The sequence below is a fragment of the Ascaphus truei genome, chromosome 13 (genome assembly GCF_040206685.1).
Source record: "Ascaphus truei isolate aAscTru1 chromosome 13, aAscTru1.hap1, whole genome shotgun sequence".
Lineage (NCBI taxonomy): Eukaryota > Metazoa > Chordata > Amphibia > Anura > Ascaphidae > Ascaphus > Ascaphus truei.
The window spans coordinates 37047202-37062201 of record NC_134495.1 but is presented as its reverse complement, the minus strand read 5'-3'; the positions used below and the strand labels follow the sequence as shown (position 1 = coordinate 37062201).

General features: G+C 51.8%; 1 protein-coding gene across 1 annotated transcript in view; it reads right to left on the bottom strand.

Annotated features, from left to right (window-relative positions):
• Nucleotides 1–7161: 7161 nt before the first annotated feature.
• Nucleotides 7162–15000, bottom strand: part of LOC142465155 (neural retina-specific leucine zipper protein-like) — a 25506-nt gene continuing 17667 nt past the window's right edge. Inside the window, 1 exon segment of the mRNA XM_075569110.1 lies at nt 7162–9520. Within this exon segment, the coding sequence (XP_075425225.1) occupies nt 9140–9520 (381 nt within the window). The 3' untranslated portion in view covers nt 7162–9139.

Sequence of the window (15000 nt, the reverse complement as noted above, 5' to 3'; positions counted from 1 at the left end):
CATTCCGGTGACATCTGCATCTCCATTCCGGGTCCATCTGCACCTCCATTCCGGTGACATCTTGGATCAGTGTCCGGATCATGCTCCAGAATGTCTGGATCCGAGGGGAAGACCACCAGATGTGCACCAGATCTCCCCTCTGGTTGCATCCTATCCAGCATAGATCAGGAAGGCCAGGGAAGATCTGGCTCAGCCTACTCGGGGTTAAGTACCATTGAAATAACATTTTGTATATGTTTTCTTTTATAGTAGTACAAATGTATGTTTTGGCAGCTGATTCCCAGGTGTCCTCTCAGTCATCTCTATCTATTTCTATGTTGAGGTCTTCAGCCCATTTTATTATCATATAACTGTGGTTGACGGTTATCGCTGGCAATGATATCCCTGAATAAATCTCCGAGATCAGACCTCTTTGGTGTGTCCCCACACCACATAGCTTTTTGAAATTTGTTAACTCTGGGAACTTTGTTCTTTGTGAAATTGCTATTAGAAAGTGTCTGATCTGGAGAAAGCTAAACAGGGAGAAATATTGAGGGTGGAATTTCTTTTGAAGATCTTGGAATGACAGAATCACCCCTTTATCCACTAGGTCTGTCACCGTTTTTATATTGACCTCTCTGAATTGTTTGAAGTCTTTAAGGGCGCAACCCGGTGGAAAATCTGGGTTGCCGAATATAGGGGTAAGCAAGGAAGGGAGGATGTGAGGTTATGTTTTTCTTTAGTCCTGGACAATATCTTCCACATATAGTGTGGAAAAGAGTGACAAAACAGGCGCTACTTCGTGAATGAAATAAATGAGAAAAGTGGTGCAGATAGGATTAATAATCCAACCCCTTGCTCAAACCTCACTGGTGGGACCTGTGTCACGGGTTCCAAGGGTTAAGTGTTGCTCAAAACATCCAGGGGGAGCATGTGGGGAGATAAGAGAACAATATATACATATAAGTGCAGACGTCAAGTGTTGTATGGATATAGAAGCAATGTCTTGGCTCTTATGGTTAATCTACTCACAGGAGCAAGGTGATAATCTGAGCAGTTGGCAAATTGGGTTGCCACCCTTAAAGATGTCTATGAGCTGTACCCCCCTAGCGATTCTCCGTCGGCAGTGTATGTATAGAGAGAGGGAGAAGACTACATAGTGCGATCAATATGATATTTTATATGAAAAAAACACAATAAAAATGCGCACTTACAAATTTCACAAAAGTTAAAAGCATGTATCACAATATGTGAATGGAGGATCTCCCGAAACAGCTCACCGCCTCCTATAGGTCAGTCTGCTGGCTTCCACCGCTCTGCGTCCTGGACCGGAGCTTCCTTCTGCGCGCCCGTCTGCCAAATGTGACGTCACTGCATTCAGAGCTGGTTCTACGGATCGTCTCCAAGACCAAAATTGGTCCACTGGTAAACTCTACGCGTTTCGCCTCAGCTACCAAACTGTTTCTCGGCTTCGTCACTCCTGTGAATGCAGCGAAAAGCTGATCGGAGCTACCTGAATTCCACCGAGTTCAAAAAGTGCCGATAAGTGGCTTATCAGCACCCGGCTGCTGATAAGTTTTTATCGGCAACAAAACTTGCCGATAATTCCCACTTATCGGCGCTTACTGAATCGGGAGGGCAAATTTGCCGAAAAAATGGTGATAAACAGCTTATCGGCGCTTACTGCATGAGGCCCTAAGTCCCAAATATACACCATTAGACTGGTTATCATCATCCAGCCATATTCACTAACGGTCTCATGTTGTTAGTTCTCTGCTCATCTCATCATTTTGTAGTACAGAGACTGTATTTATACACACAGTCACGTTTATCAGAGGTGCTGTCTTTTTGTTCTGTATATATATATATGAAAAGAAAAAGCGCCCGATCCATGTGTAAAATCTAATATAAAAGGTTTAATTTACCACGAACATAGACAATTGCACACTCCCACTTTTTCAGTGTATTAATAGCATTATATGGGACAAGCCCATGCACCAAACAGACGTCAGACTGCCACTGCTTCCTTCAGTTCTATGTAGCTGTGTAGACCGCAAGGCTTTGCTGCTGCTGGTGTCACCGTCTCAGCGTCTCTCCGACAACACGGATGAGCAACTTGCTGTTCCTAGTCTGCACGGCTCTGCACGGTTCTTCTCAAATGAGATGACAGGGAACTTCTGTACTGGCGTCTGTGTTCAGGCGTCTGGGCTGCTCCACCACCGTAGCTCCTATACCACTTGACCCTACGCGTTTCTTCCGTCTCAGCGGATTTCATCAGGGGATGGACTATCGTTGTAAAACCTTTTATATTAGATTTTACACATGGATTGTGCGCTTTTTCTTTTGTTCTAATAGGTATCGTTTGGGAGGTTGTTGACCCCAAGAAGGAAGCTGCCCGGACCATATTTTTCCTTTCAAGGTTTTTTCACACAGACACAGAACATTTTATTTTTATTTTTCATTTTTCATAGACTTTTTTTTCCTTTTCAACATTTTATATTTTTTATGATCAGAATTTTGAGATTTTTTATTTATGATACATTATATGTTATTCATTTGTTTGCACTATTTTTCACTTTTTTATTTTTAATACGTATATATATTTTATATATCTCCATCATCCTGTTTCATACCACAATTTTTATATACTTATATGATTGTTAATAGGCATCTGTGCAGGGTGGGGCATCTTGCTAGTCAGGACCTGGGTTGCAGCAATTTAGGTGTATGGTATCACAGGCGCTGTCTTATATATATATATATATATATATATATATAAAAATATATATGTCCTGGAACCGGCCATAGAACGCGCGCGGGGACGACGGTGTGGCCGATTTTTCGCACGACAAAATAATTAGATTTTGTCACGGGACGGACGTGTAACGAGACTGGTTCCGCCAATGAGGCTGAACCGCTTCCGTGACGTTACGGCCACGCCTCCCCATCGTGTCTCGCCCTAGGCCACAAATCGCCCCTGCTGCAGGCGCACGCAACGTCATGCGCTCCGTCCCGCATGCGCCTAGCATGGCCTCAGCCTAAGTTTGTTACAAATGTAGCCTTCCCATTGCTCCCAGCCTGTTGCCTTGGCAAACCCCTCTGTTCAAATCCCAGTTGGTTTGGCTTTCTTCCCCTGCTATGCCTTGTTAGTTGGTATAGTCCTTTGCTTGTTCCTGCTTGGACATGAAAGCATGCTTCCTTTTGGAACCACCAGCCTTCTGGAGCAGTCTGTTATCCCATCTTCAAGGCGTAATTATCATAATTACCTCTCCCTCACGTTTGCCACCTATCCCAGTTCCCCTCTGTTATTGTTCATTTTACAATACAAGAACAAAAGAAAAGAAGGACTCTGTGTGCATCTATGGGGAGTGAGTTACCTTCCTGCCACTACCACTTGCCACAGTGTGCATGAGTAAGGATATTTATATAATACAGTATATGTAGCCCTCTTTCCTCCACCCTAAGTGAGATTGAGGTGGGTAGGTGTATCTGACAACGTATCAGTGTGGTGCTGTACTTGTTTGACAACCAGGAGGGCTGAGATTCTGCCACGGGGAACCTGGGGTATATACTTACACTCGGTGCAGCGCCTCCACTGATGAGGGATCCCAACGTGGTGGGAGTGTGCCCTCACCAGAACAACCATACAGTAAATACACACAATGTGAATAAACAGTATTTACTGAGCATGAACTGTAACTTCAATGAAACTCTCTTTGCATAACATCAAGACATCATTACATGAATAACATTGCATCACCCTGAATGCATACCATCCCCTCACCCACATGTCCATCATCACATCACCCTCAGTTCCTTTGATAATAATGTGAGTGTCCACAACCATAGAGAGTGTGAGTGTGAGGGATAGCGCTTCCCTGTGTTGGAGCCCGGTGGTGCACTTATTCTACTACCTCCCTGATCACTGCTCCTGATCAGGATAATCCTTGGCTCAGCAACACCGCACAGTGATCCCACGCCGCACTGCGCTGCTCTCTGCAGGAATGGATACTCATTCTGCACTCAGGCTGCATGGCATTCAGGCACTGTCCTGCAGCATGTCTCTTCCTCTTTCTCTGAGTATGTGAAGGAGTCCCTGTCTTAAGGATTTCCCTATCACATACAGTATTCTCTAGTGTCTCAGGGGACTAAACGGGCCCTGGGGTATACCTCTACCCTAACCCCTGCATAACTCTTACTGTAGATTCTGTCTGATCCCAGACTCTGGCAGTTCACCACATGCAACTGGCACTGGTGATATTACACACACTGTATAACGTAGAAAGCAACCCCCCCTTCTTCCTATGAGGGGCCTTTCCCTGACACAGCCAAAGCAACTACTCTAGCTGCACTGCACACAACACTGTCTCTTCTTGTCAGAGCACACAGCACTGCAGCTGTGTCACTGACTAGACTTACACTCACCTAAGGGCAGGGTCCCTACCTAAGGGGCTTTCCCTATGACTTACCCACTAACCTAGTGGGGAGTGGGGCCTACCTGGGGCCTGGGGGTAGCCTGGCCTAGTGTAAGAGCCACTTGCTCCTTACACACCTCCTCCCCCTTCCTGCTCCCAGTTCCAACTGACTAGTGTGGTCCCAGCAACATTGTATCCTTCTCCAACAGGAGAAGCTGCAAACCCTATTTGCTGGCTGGCTGCATGTGATGTGGGTGAAAGGGCAGTCCCCAGAGGCTGCTGGGAATTGTAGTCCACTCAGGACCTCTTTAGCATTGGGACCGCGTGCGCTCTTTACTGCGCCTGTGCGAAGCTGTAATGGCCGCCGCTATGCTTAACTGCGCCTCCGTGACCTCTAGAGGGCCTTCCTGCCTCTCTGCCTTCTCAATGGTGAACCGGGGAGCCAAAGGGGACCTGGCTACATATATATGTAGCAGGGTTCCCCCTGCCCCCCCCCCCTCCTTACCTCCGCTACGGTGGTTGGCGCGGGTGCCGCTGGAGTCAGCGGCAAACCCGGCAGCTAGCCAGATAGGTGCGGGCAATTAGGGAGCGCTCCGGTGCACCGGTGGCTCTGCGACGGCCAAACTCCACAGGGCGCCACCATCTTGTACCCAGTCGCGCATCCGGCGCATGCGCAGTGTCCTTCCACCGTGCGGCGGCCATAGGGTTGCAATGTCACATGGCCCACCGCAGCCAATAGGGCACTGAGATTCCCCTGCCTGCAGATAGATACATTTCGCGCACTGAGACCACGTCAGTCAGTCGGAGCTGGGACAAGGACAGGGAAGGAGGTATGTGCAGGTGTTTGTGACATCTGCACTAGGCCAGAAAACCCCTGTTAGGCCCCAGCTAGGACCCGACTACCGTCAGCTTGTGGTCGCTGCAGGGACCGGCCCATAGGATAGGGACACGGCCCTGTAGTACCAGAGAGAGGGAGGGACACAGCCAGGACGCGTTGGCGATTGACGATTCAGTGATCTGGGACTAGATCACTCTGAGACTAGAGATATTCTAAAGGTGGATCACTCCACATGGGAGCCATCCAACGTAGATCACCCTTCTGGATCTGTGGATCCCAACGACAGCGTCTGGGCGCCCGTTTGTGGCATCACCCGGCAGGTACCTCACCGCAACACGTGCACCAACGTACACCTCCGTCTTAGTGGGCAGCGCTGTCTCACACACTTGGGTGGGTGTGGGACTCTGAGGACACAGTGTGGGGTTACGGCCGTGCGAGGCCTAGTGTTACAGTGTGGCACTATTGTGTGTTGATTATTATGCATACAGTAAACTGTTCTAATTATACCATTGTAAGGAATCGGGGAACACGTCCACTGCGGCGTGCTCCCTCCTTACCTCCTGCTGCACAGCATACAGCTGCAAGCGGTCAAAGAGCGCGTTCCTTGCAGCGCGCTTCCTCCTTGCCTTCTGCTATACAGCCTCCCACACACCTTACAGAGCGCGCGCGCCCACGGAGGGCTTTCAAGGATCACACGGACCTTGGTTCCGCCCCTCTGCTGGGAGCTGGTACCGCGCGGCCACCCTGCACAGCGCGCACACGTGACGCGCGTGCACCGCTCCACAGCTGCACGTCAACATTAATCTCTACCTGTCTCCTGCAGCCTAGCCCTGCTTCCGCGGTGACCGCGCCTCCGCTCCTCCCCTCAGTCCTATTCGTCCAGCTCTCCTATATATGCTCGGCCTTCCTTTCATTCTTTGGCTGAGCATCGTTCATGGTAGCCTTGTGTTCCCACGTCCCTGCCTTGTTCCTGTTGTGCTTTAACCCTCTGCTGCTTATCTCTTCTGTGTACCGACCCGGCTTGACTTTAGGACCTCTCTCTGGATTACCGACCCCGGCTTGCCTCTGACCATTCGCTATTCTCCATCCCTGACCATTCACTATTCTCCATCCCTGACCAAGGCTAACGGACCAACTACCTTCCTACTGGCTCCAACCCCAGACCACGGCCCTACTGACTACTCTCCTGGCACCTACCTATGACCTCGGCAAGTACTAAGACTAACCAACTCTCTCCAGTCCAGACTCAGCGATCTTGACTATCCACCCTCCAGGCGCGCCTCCGCTGCTGTGGGTGCGCAGTTTCATACTTTCCCACCTCAGTACCGGGGTCCCGCATTGTTCGTGGTGAGCGCAAGCGTTACAACCATTGTGTATTGTTTATTGTATGTGGGTCCTGTAACGGGGTTATTGTACACTATAGAATCCCGTACACCCCAAGCTCCCAGTAGCGGAGTGAGTGAGTGTGAGCCACAGGTATTGCACCACACACACACACACACACACACACACACACACACACACACACACACACACACACACACACACACACACACACACACACACACACACACACACACACACACACACACACACACACACACACACACACACACACACACACACACACACACACACACACACAGGCTCAGTGAGTAAAGACTCTGAGATTGTTGCAGGGGAGCCTGGTTCAATTCCCGGTGTCGGCTCCTTGTGACCTTGGGCAAGTCACTTTATCTCCCTGTGGCCCAGGCACCAAAAACATAGATTGTAAGCTCCATGGGGCAGGGACTGTCTGCAAAATGTCTCTGTAAAACGCTGCATACAACTAGCAGCGCTATACAAGAACATGCTATTATTATTTATTATTATAAATATATTTATATAATGATTTATGTATTAAATTCACAACAAAAACCCTGCACACCATTCTGCTGTAAAAACTGCATCTTTTATTCCCTATCTTTAAATAGATTTGTTTTATTTTTTCGAATACAAAATAATGAGAAGAAACTTTTTTTTTTCACAACACGCGGCCAATTCCGCCTAGCAACCCAATAGCTCCGCCCCTCCCATCCAGGGGGAGAGGCCTTCAATCAGTTCACAATCACACGCATTTAAAAAAATCAATAATTTACTTTTCCCCCCCCAAAAAATAAAACCAGCCTATTTCTACAGCGCCCCCTGGGTAAGGGACGAGGGGGGTCCTGATTATCCGGGACGGGCTCAGCCAGTCCCAGAGTAGCCGCTTATTTAAGGGGTTCAGACGCTGTGATTTTGGGGGTGAAGCAAAGATGTCACCGAAATTGGGGAGATTTGTGAGGTTCTAGGACCCCAAAAAACAGCATTTTAATGGAAAAGTTCTGACCCTAAATCAGGGAGACTGACTCCAAATCAGTGAGACTGGCCCCAAATCAGGGAGATCGAGCCAAAATCAGTAAGACTGACCCTATATCAGGGAGACTGATCCCAAATCAGTGAGACTGACCCCAAATTAGGGAGACTGACCCCAAATTCATCTTAATGACAGTACAAAGGACTCGGGGCCATCCCTTTAGGTTGGAGGAAAGGAGATTTCCCCAGCAACAAAGGAAAGGGTTCTTTACAGTAAGGGCAGTTACAATGTGGAATTCATTACCCATGGAGACTGTGATGGCAGATACAATAGATTTGTTAAAAAAAGGTTGGACATCTTTTTAGAAAGGAAAGGTATACAGGGATATACCAAATAAGTATACATGGGAAGGATGTTGATCCAGGGATTAATCCGATTGCCAATTCTTGGAGTCGGGAAGGAATTTATTTTCCCGTTATGAGATATCATTGGATGATATGACACTGGGTTTTCTGTTTGCCTTCCTCTGGATCAATAAGTAAGTACAGATATAGGATAAAGTATCTGTCGTCTAAATTTAGCATAAGATGAACTTGATGGACGTACGTCTTTTTTCAACCTCAACTACTATGTAAATCAGGGAGGCTGACCCCAAATTTGTGAGACTGACCCTATATCAGTGATACTGACCCAAAATCAGGGAGGCTGACCCTATATCAGAGACTGAACCTATATCAGGGGGACTGACTCTATATCAGTGAGACTGACCCAAAATCAGGGAGGCTGACCCCAAATCAGGCAGAATGACCCTATATCAGAGACTGACCCTATATCAGGGAGACTGACCCTATATCAGTGAGTCTATGTCTGGTGTAGTGGGGTCATTCTGTCCCGGTGTATAGCACCCACCCTCAGTATACAGCTCAGCAGTGACACTGCGGGTCCTGTATTCGGGGCCGGGGGAGAAGGGATCTTGTTGTTGTTCCAACTGGGGGGAACTTTTACCAGGGAGAAAGCGTCACAGTGACACCTCTCTCACTTCCGAAGGAGTCTCCGTGATAACAAGGGCGTGGGCCAATAGGGGGGCCTGAGTGTCTCCCTTTTGGGGTCTCAGATTTTTGGGTTGGAGAGCTTCCCCTTTAGGGGTCTCAGTGTCTGAGTTTTGGGGGTTTGAGAGTCTTTTGAGGGTCGTCTCCTTCTGGGGGTCTGAGTGTCTCAGTTTTGGGGTTCCAGTGTCTCCCTTTTGGGGGATCTGAGTGTCTCAATTTTTCGAGGTTTCCTTTTGGGGGGTCTGAGTATCTCATTTTTGGGGTTTCATTGTCTCAGTTTATGGGACCTGTGTCTCCCTTTTGGGGGGTCTCATCATCTCAGTTTTTGGGGTCTCAGTGCCTCCCTTTTGGGGTGGATCTCAGTCTCTATTTTGGGGGCCTAACTGCCCCAGTATTTGGGGGTCTCCCTTTTTGGGCGGCCCTTCCCATTCCTCAGCGGGCTCTGTCCCCCTGCGGCTGGATGGCGGTAGCCTCTCCTTTGCTGTGAGGTTAACCCCCCTGACTTGGGGGGGAGGGGGTAGAGTCACAGGAAGAGCTCAGCCCCTGGGCCCACGTCCCCCCCGGCAGCTCCCAGCACGTCCCCCCCTCCTCCTCCTCCCGTGGCGCCCAGCAGCTTTTCGTAGCGCGTGCGCCAGCCGTCCCGTTCCCGGGTCATGCGGGTGACCTCGTGCTGAAGCTGCTGGAGTTGGCGGGAGAGCTGACACTTCTCCGTCTCCAGGACGTGGCGCTGCTGGACCCGCTTGTAGCGGCAGGATTGTGCGTAGCCGCGGTTCTTGAGCGTGCGCCGGCGCTGCTTGAGGCGGAGCGCCTCCTCCTTGCCGAAGCCGCGGAGCTGGCGGTTCAGCTCCCGCACCGACATACCGACCAACTGCTCGTCCGAGAAGCGCTCCGACAGGGGGGAGAGCTGGGGGAGAGGGAGAATGGGTTAGACTTCCCTCCATCTCTCCCCCCCTCTCTCTCCCCCTCTCTCCCATTCCATTTCCCCCCTCTCTCCCTCCTCTCTCCCCCCTCTCTCCCATTCCATTTTCCACTCTCTCCTTCCATCTCTCTCCCATTCCATTTCCCCCCTCTCTCCCTCCCTCCATCTCTCTCCCCCCTCTCTCCCATTCTATTTCCCCCTTCTCTCCCTCCTCTCTCCTCCCCTCTCCCATTCCATTTCCCCCCTCTCTCCCTCCATCTCTCTCCCCCCTCTCTCCCATTCCATTTCCCCCTTCTCTCCCTCCTCTCCCCCCCTCTCTCCCATTCCATTTCCCCCCTCTCTCCCCCCTCTCTCCCATTCCATTTCCCCCTCTCCCTCCAATTTCCCCCCCTCTCTCCCATTCCATTTCCCTCTCTCTCCCTCCATCTCTCCCCCCCTCTCTCCCTCCATCTCTCCCCCCTCTCCCTCCATCTCTCCCCCCTCCCCTATTTTTCTTGATATTAGCAGATTAAGGGATCAGTGACACGGCTTTGTGGTTTTAACTCTACTGACAAATCCTGTCACATCCTCACACACACGCAGTGTCACACGCACACACATGCACACGCGCGCGCACACAGTGTCACACACGCACACACACACTGGGCACGGTAACACGGATGTGCGACAATAGCATTGATGATTGGGGGGGCTCACCCACATATATATTTATTGGGGTGGGGGTGGGGGGCTTCTACCGGTTTGGATAATTGGGAGTCACACTTAAATCCATAAATATTCTACAATTAGGTATTCCATGCGCTGGGGGGGGTGGGGGGGGGGGCAGTAAAGGTGAACCTGAGCTCCTGGGAAGGGGGTGCAGGATGAGGCCTGTTGTTACCAGTGGAGCCTCGGCCTCAGGTAGCTCACCCACCCCGGAGCAGCGCACTCACCGGCGGGCAGCACCGCAGAGCCCGTGCTGGGCTGGCTGACGGGGATGAAGGGCACGGAGAAGCTGAACTCGGAGGAGGCGGAGGAGAAGAGGAGGTTGGTACCGGGCGGCTGAGCTCCGTTCAGCTTCTCAGCCATGTCTGGGGCCGCCAAGTTACACGTCTCCCTGCCCCTGTCAGCCGGAACCCCTTAACCGACTGACAGCCCCTCAACCAATCGTCAGCGGCGAGCGAGACGCGACAGCCAATCACCGGTTGCCTTGCAGCAGCGCCCTCTGTCAATCACACCCCCACGCGGCCAATGAGCAGCGAGTTTCTCTGTGACACCTGCCACCCACAACATGTCTTCCACCCAACCCTGGTTTGCTTCCGCCAGCGGATGTGTGGGGGGAATGGCGGCCGTTAGGAGCGGTGCCGGCGGCGACAGCAGGGGGGGGGCGTGACGTCACTTCCGTTTCACATTTCGTCTCCATCTATCCAGTTTTGCCCCATCAGAACTAGGTGCCACTAAAGAAGTTTCACTTCAAAAACCGGGACACTTAAAAAAAAATATTTATAAAACAATGTACATCACGTCACGCCCCCGTTGCCATGACAACGAGACACGCTAACATCAGGCGATGACATGTTGCCATGACAATGTGGCATCACGTGATGCCTCGTCACCATAATCCATCCCGCTGTCATGTCAACTTGATGCCGCGTGACGTCACGGAGCAGCTCGTTGTTATGGCAATGGGCATTACGTGACGTCACGCAGCCATGTTGACGGAATTTGGAGGGGAGGATACAGCCAAAGGCAAGATAAAAAAATGTATAATAAATAGATCTAAGAAAAATCTCGGGGTTAACCTTCAATGGAAGGTGGCAACCCTGGCTGCAGTGTGCGTTTCTGTATACAGAGGTGGGGGCTGCAGTGTGCGTTTCTGTATACAGAGGTGGGCCCTGCAATGTGTGTTACTGTATACAGAGGTGGGGGCTCCAGTGTGCGTTTCTGTATACAGAGGTGGGCCCTGCAGTGTGTTTCTGTATACAGAGGTGGGCCCTGAAGTGTGTGTTTCTGTACACAGAGGTGGGGGCTCCAGTGTGCGTTTCTGTATACAGAGGTGGGCCCTGCAGTGTGTGTTTCTGTATACAGAGGTGGGCCCTGCAATGTGTGTTACTGTATACAGAGGTGGGCCCTGCAGTGTGTGTTTCTGTATACAGAGGTGGGCCCTGCAGTGTGTGTTACTGTATACAGAGGTGGGCCCTGCAGTGTGTGTTTCTGTATACAGAAGTGGGCCCTGCAGTGTGTGTTTGTGTATACAGAGGATAGTGAAATCCTCTATTAGAAATAAATAAAAAAAACCACTTTGCAGCCTGAAATCTGAAATGTACTTTCTAATCTATACTGTACTTAATAAAAAATTAATACATTAATTAAAATTACATAAATAATTGACATTAAATTAAAATTAGATGTAGCCAGGTCCCCCTCTGCCCGTCGCCCTCCCTCACCTGGCTGGCGATCGCGGGTGCCGCCGATCCCAATGGCGGACCCGTCGGCGATTGCAGGGGTGAGGGGCAGACGGGAACCGGAGCGGAGGTTGTCAGGGCCGCGGGCGCGTCGCTAGGGCTCTCGGCGGCTCCCCGTGCAGAGCGCCGCCATCTTGGCCTGGACAGTTGCGCATGCGCGAGCAGCAAGCGCGCGAACCCTAGCCTACCAGGGATAGGCTCTTGGAAGGGACTACAAGTCCCATGAGCCTCAGCAGTGCCCCACGTGACGCCAGGGAGCCAATAAGGCTACAGTATCTCCCTGCACAGAGGGATTGATACATTTCGCGGGCTCTGAGCACGTTAGGCAGTCGGCGACCGGAGCAGCTAGGGGAAGGAGGTAGGGTGCAGGAGTCAGTGACTCCCTGCACTAGGCCAGCAGCCCCCTAGGCCCCAGATAGCTCTGAGCCACCAGTAGTGTTGTGTTCTTTAAGGGACAGGCCCCAGGTTAGGGATCCTGCCCCCTTAGTAGTATTCAGCAGTTAGTTAGGGACACAGCGGACGCTGCACGTCCCCAGAGGTCTGAGCTCAGACCCCTATATATTATATGTAAAGACTATCTTCCCGGAGGTCACGTCAAGCAGGGACTGAGGTCTGCCGGCGGCAGACGGACCCCCGCCAAGGTACAGACGGTGCGGAGCTGCGGTGATATTATCCACGCCGGAATTCACCCCACGCGTGGAACGTCACGGCGGATCCAAACCCAAGGGCATAGCGGCACCCGTGGCTGGAGCCAGGGCAGGTATCGTTATAAAGTGCACCGACAGAGAACTGACACGGGACTAGTGGCTGCGCAGTCACACACATCTATATCACGTGAAGGGACATATTGTGTGGGGTTACTGGACACAGGGTGGGATCATCCGGTGGGAGGAGGTTGCGTCCTGCGAGACGCCATAGTGGGTGTCTCCTCTAGGGAGGGACACCGGTCTATCATATGCACAAGTACGTCTGCAATAGTAAAGTCATTGGTTGGTTTACATGCTGTGTGTGTAGTGATATATATATATATATTGTCCTGCGACGAACCACTCCCCCTCTGGTGGGAGCCATCGCAGGTGGAGGCGCTGCACCGAGTACACGGTTACTCATAGTATTATACGTGCCCCAGGTTCCTCGCGGCGGAAGCTCAGCCCTCCTGTGAGCCTGACAGGTAACGCACCACACCCGGTAACACCGAGTTCTCCGCACCCACACTATATCTGCGATCGGGTGGGGGAATACCCGTTACATAAAAATTAAGATATTGAAAAAATTTGCCATTCCTCATTCCTGACCTGACCTGGCGGCTTGTGTATATAATCTTACAATTTGCCAAATAAAGAGGGGAAATAGGGTTGTGTGCTATAAATATATGTTGCTACTTACAGTACTTATTAGCTCTGCTAGGAGGTGGGTTAAGAAGATAGACTAGACCAGCGATTCCCAACCTTTTTTGTTAGGAGTAACCCTTGAAGTATTTAGAAAAATCTCGGGGGGACCCCTATCTGGCTGACACATATTAGGCCGCGCTAATAGTGCTGGCGACGTCGCGTCAAAACAAATGTATTGACACCGTCGCGTGCGCTTATAGTAGGAGCGGCAGGACGGCGCGATGTCTTGGTCGCAGTCGCTGGAAGTCACTTCAATTTGATTTTTCCAGCGACCGTAGGATGACGTCAGCGCTGCCAGCACTATAAGCGCAGCCTTAGGCCTCGGGCAGGGTGCCTCGGCCGCGCTGATCCGCGCTCCTGCTCTGCCTCGCCTGCTCAATCTGGAGCTTTTTTGTGTCCTGGCAGGCGAGGCAGTGAGCGCGCTTTGGGGGCGGGGCGGAGGTGGGGCAAAGGCGGGGCGGAGGTGGAACAGAGGCGTGGCGGGAGGCGGGGCTAGTCCCTCGCTCCCATTGGATGTGAGCGGTCACGTGACCGCTCCTCCGCTTCCCTGAGCGGCAACTTTTACATTTGCCTGTCTGCTCAGAATTTCTCAGCCTCCGCACGCGTGAGGAAGCGTGCGGAAGCAGCTGCTAAAGCCGCGCCGATGACAGATGCAGGGGGTAAGTGCATCTGCTCAGCGCGGCTCAGCACAGCCCTATCTACTATGTCCCAGGCCTTAGGTTAATTTCACACCTCACGAGACCATCTTCCATCTCTCCCCCCCCTGCATCTTCCATCTCCCCCCCTGCATCTTCCATCTCCCCCCCCTGCATCTTCCATCTCTCCCCTCCTGAATCTTCCAGATCTCCCCCCCCCCGCATCTTCCAGATCTCCCCCCCTGCATCTTCCATCTCTCCCCCCCCTGCATCTTCCATCTCCCCCCCCTGCATCTTCCATCTCCCCCCCTGCATCTTCCATCTCCCCCCCTGCATCTTCCAGCTCCCCCCCTGCATCTTCCATCTCCCCCCCCTGCATCTTCCATCTCCCCCCCTGCATCTTCCATCTCCCCCCCTGCATCTTCCAGATCTCCCCCCCTGCATCTTCCATCTACCCCCCTGCATCTTCCATCTCCCCCCCGCATCTTCCATCTCTCCCCCCCTGCATCTTCCATATCCCCCCCTGCATCTTCCATCTCTCCGCCCCTGCATCTTCCATCTCTCTCCCCCCCCATCTTCTATTTCTCCCCCCCATCTTCCATCTCTCTCCCCCCATCTTCCATCTCTCTCTCCCCCCACCATCTTCCATCTCTATCCCCCCCATCTTCCATCTCTCTCCCCCCCATCTTCCATCTCTCTCCGCCCCCATGTTCCATCTCTCTCCCCCCCCATCTTCCATCTCTCTCCCCCCCCATCTTCCATTTCCCCCCCCATCTTCCATCTCTCTCCCCCCATCTTCCATCTCTCCCCCCCATCTTCCATCTCCCACCCATCTTCCATCTCTCTTCCCCCATCTTCCATCTCTCTCCCCCCCATCTTCCATCTCTCCCCCCCATCTTCCATCTCTCTCCCCCCCATCTTCCATCTCTCCCCCCCCATCTTCCATCTCTCTCCCCCCCCCCATCTTCCATCTCTCTCCCCCCCATCTTCCATCT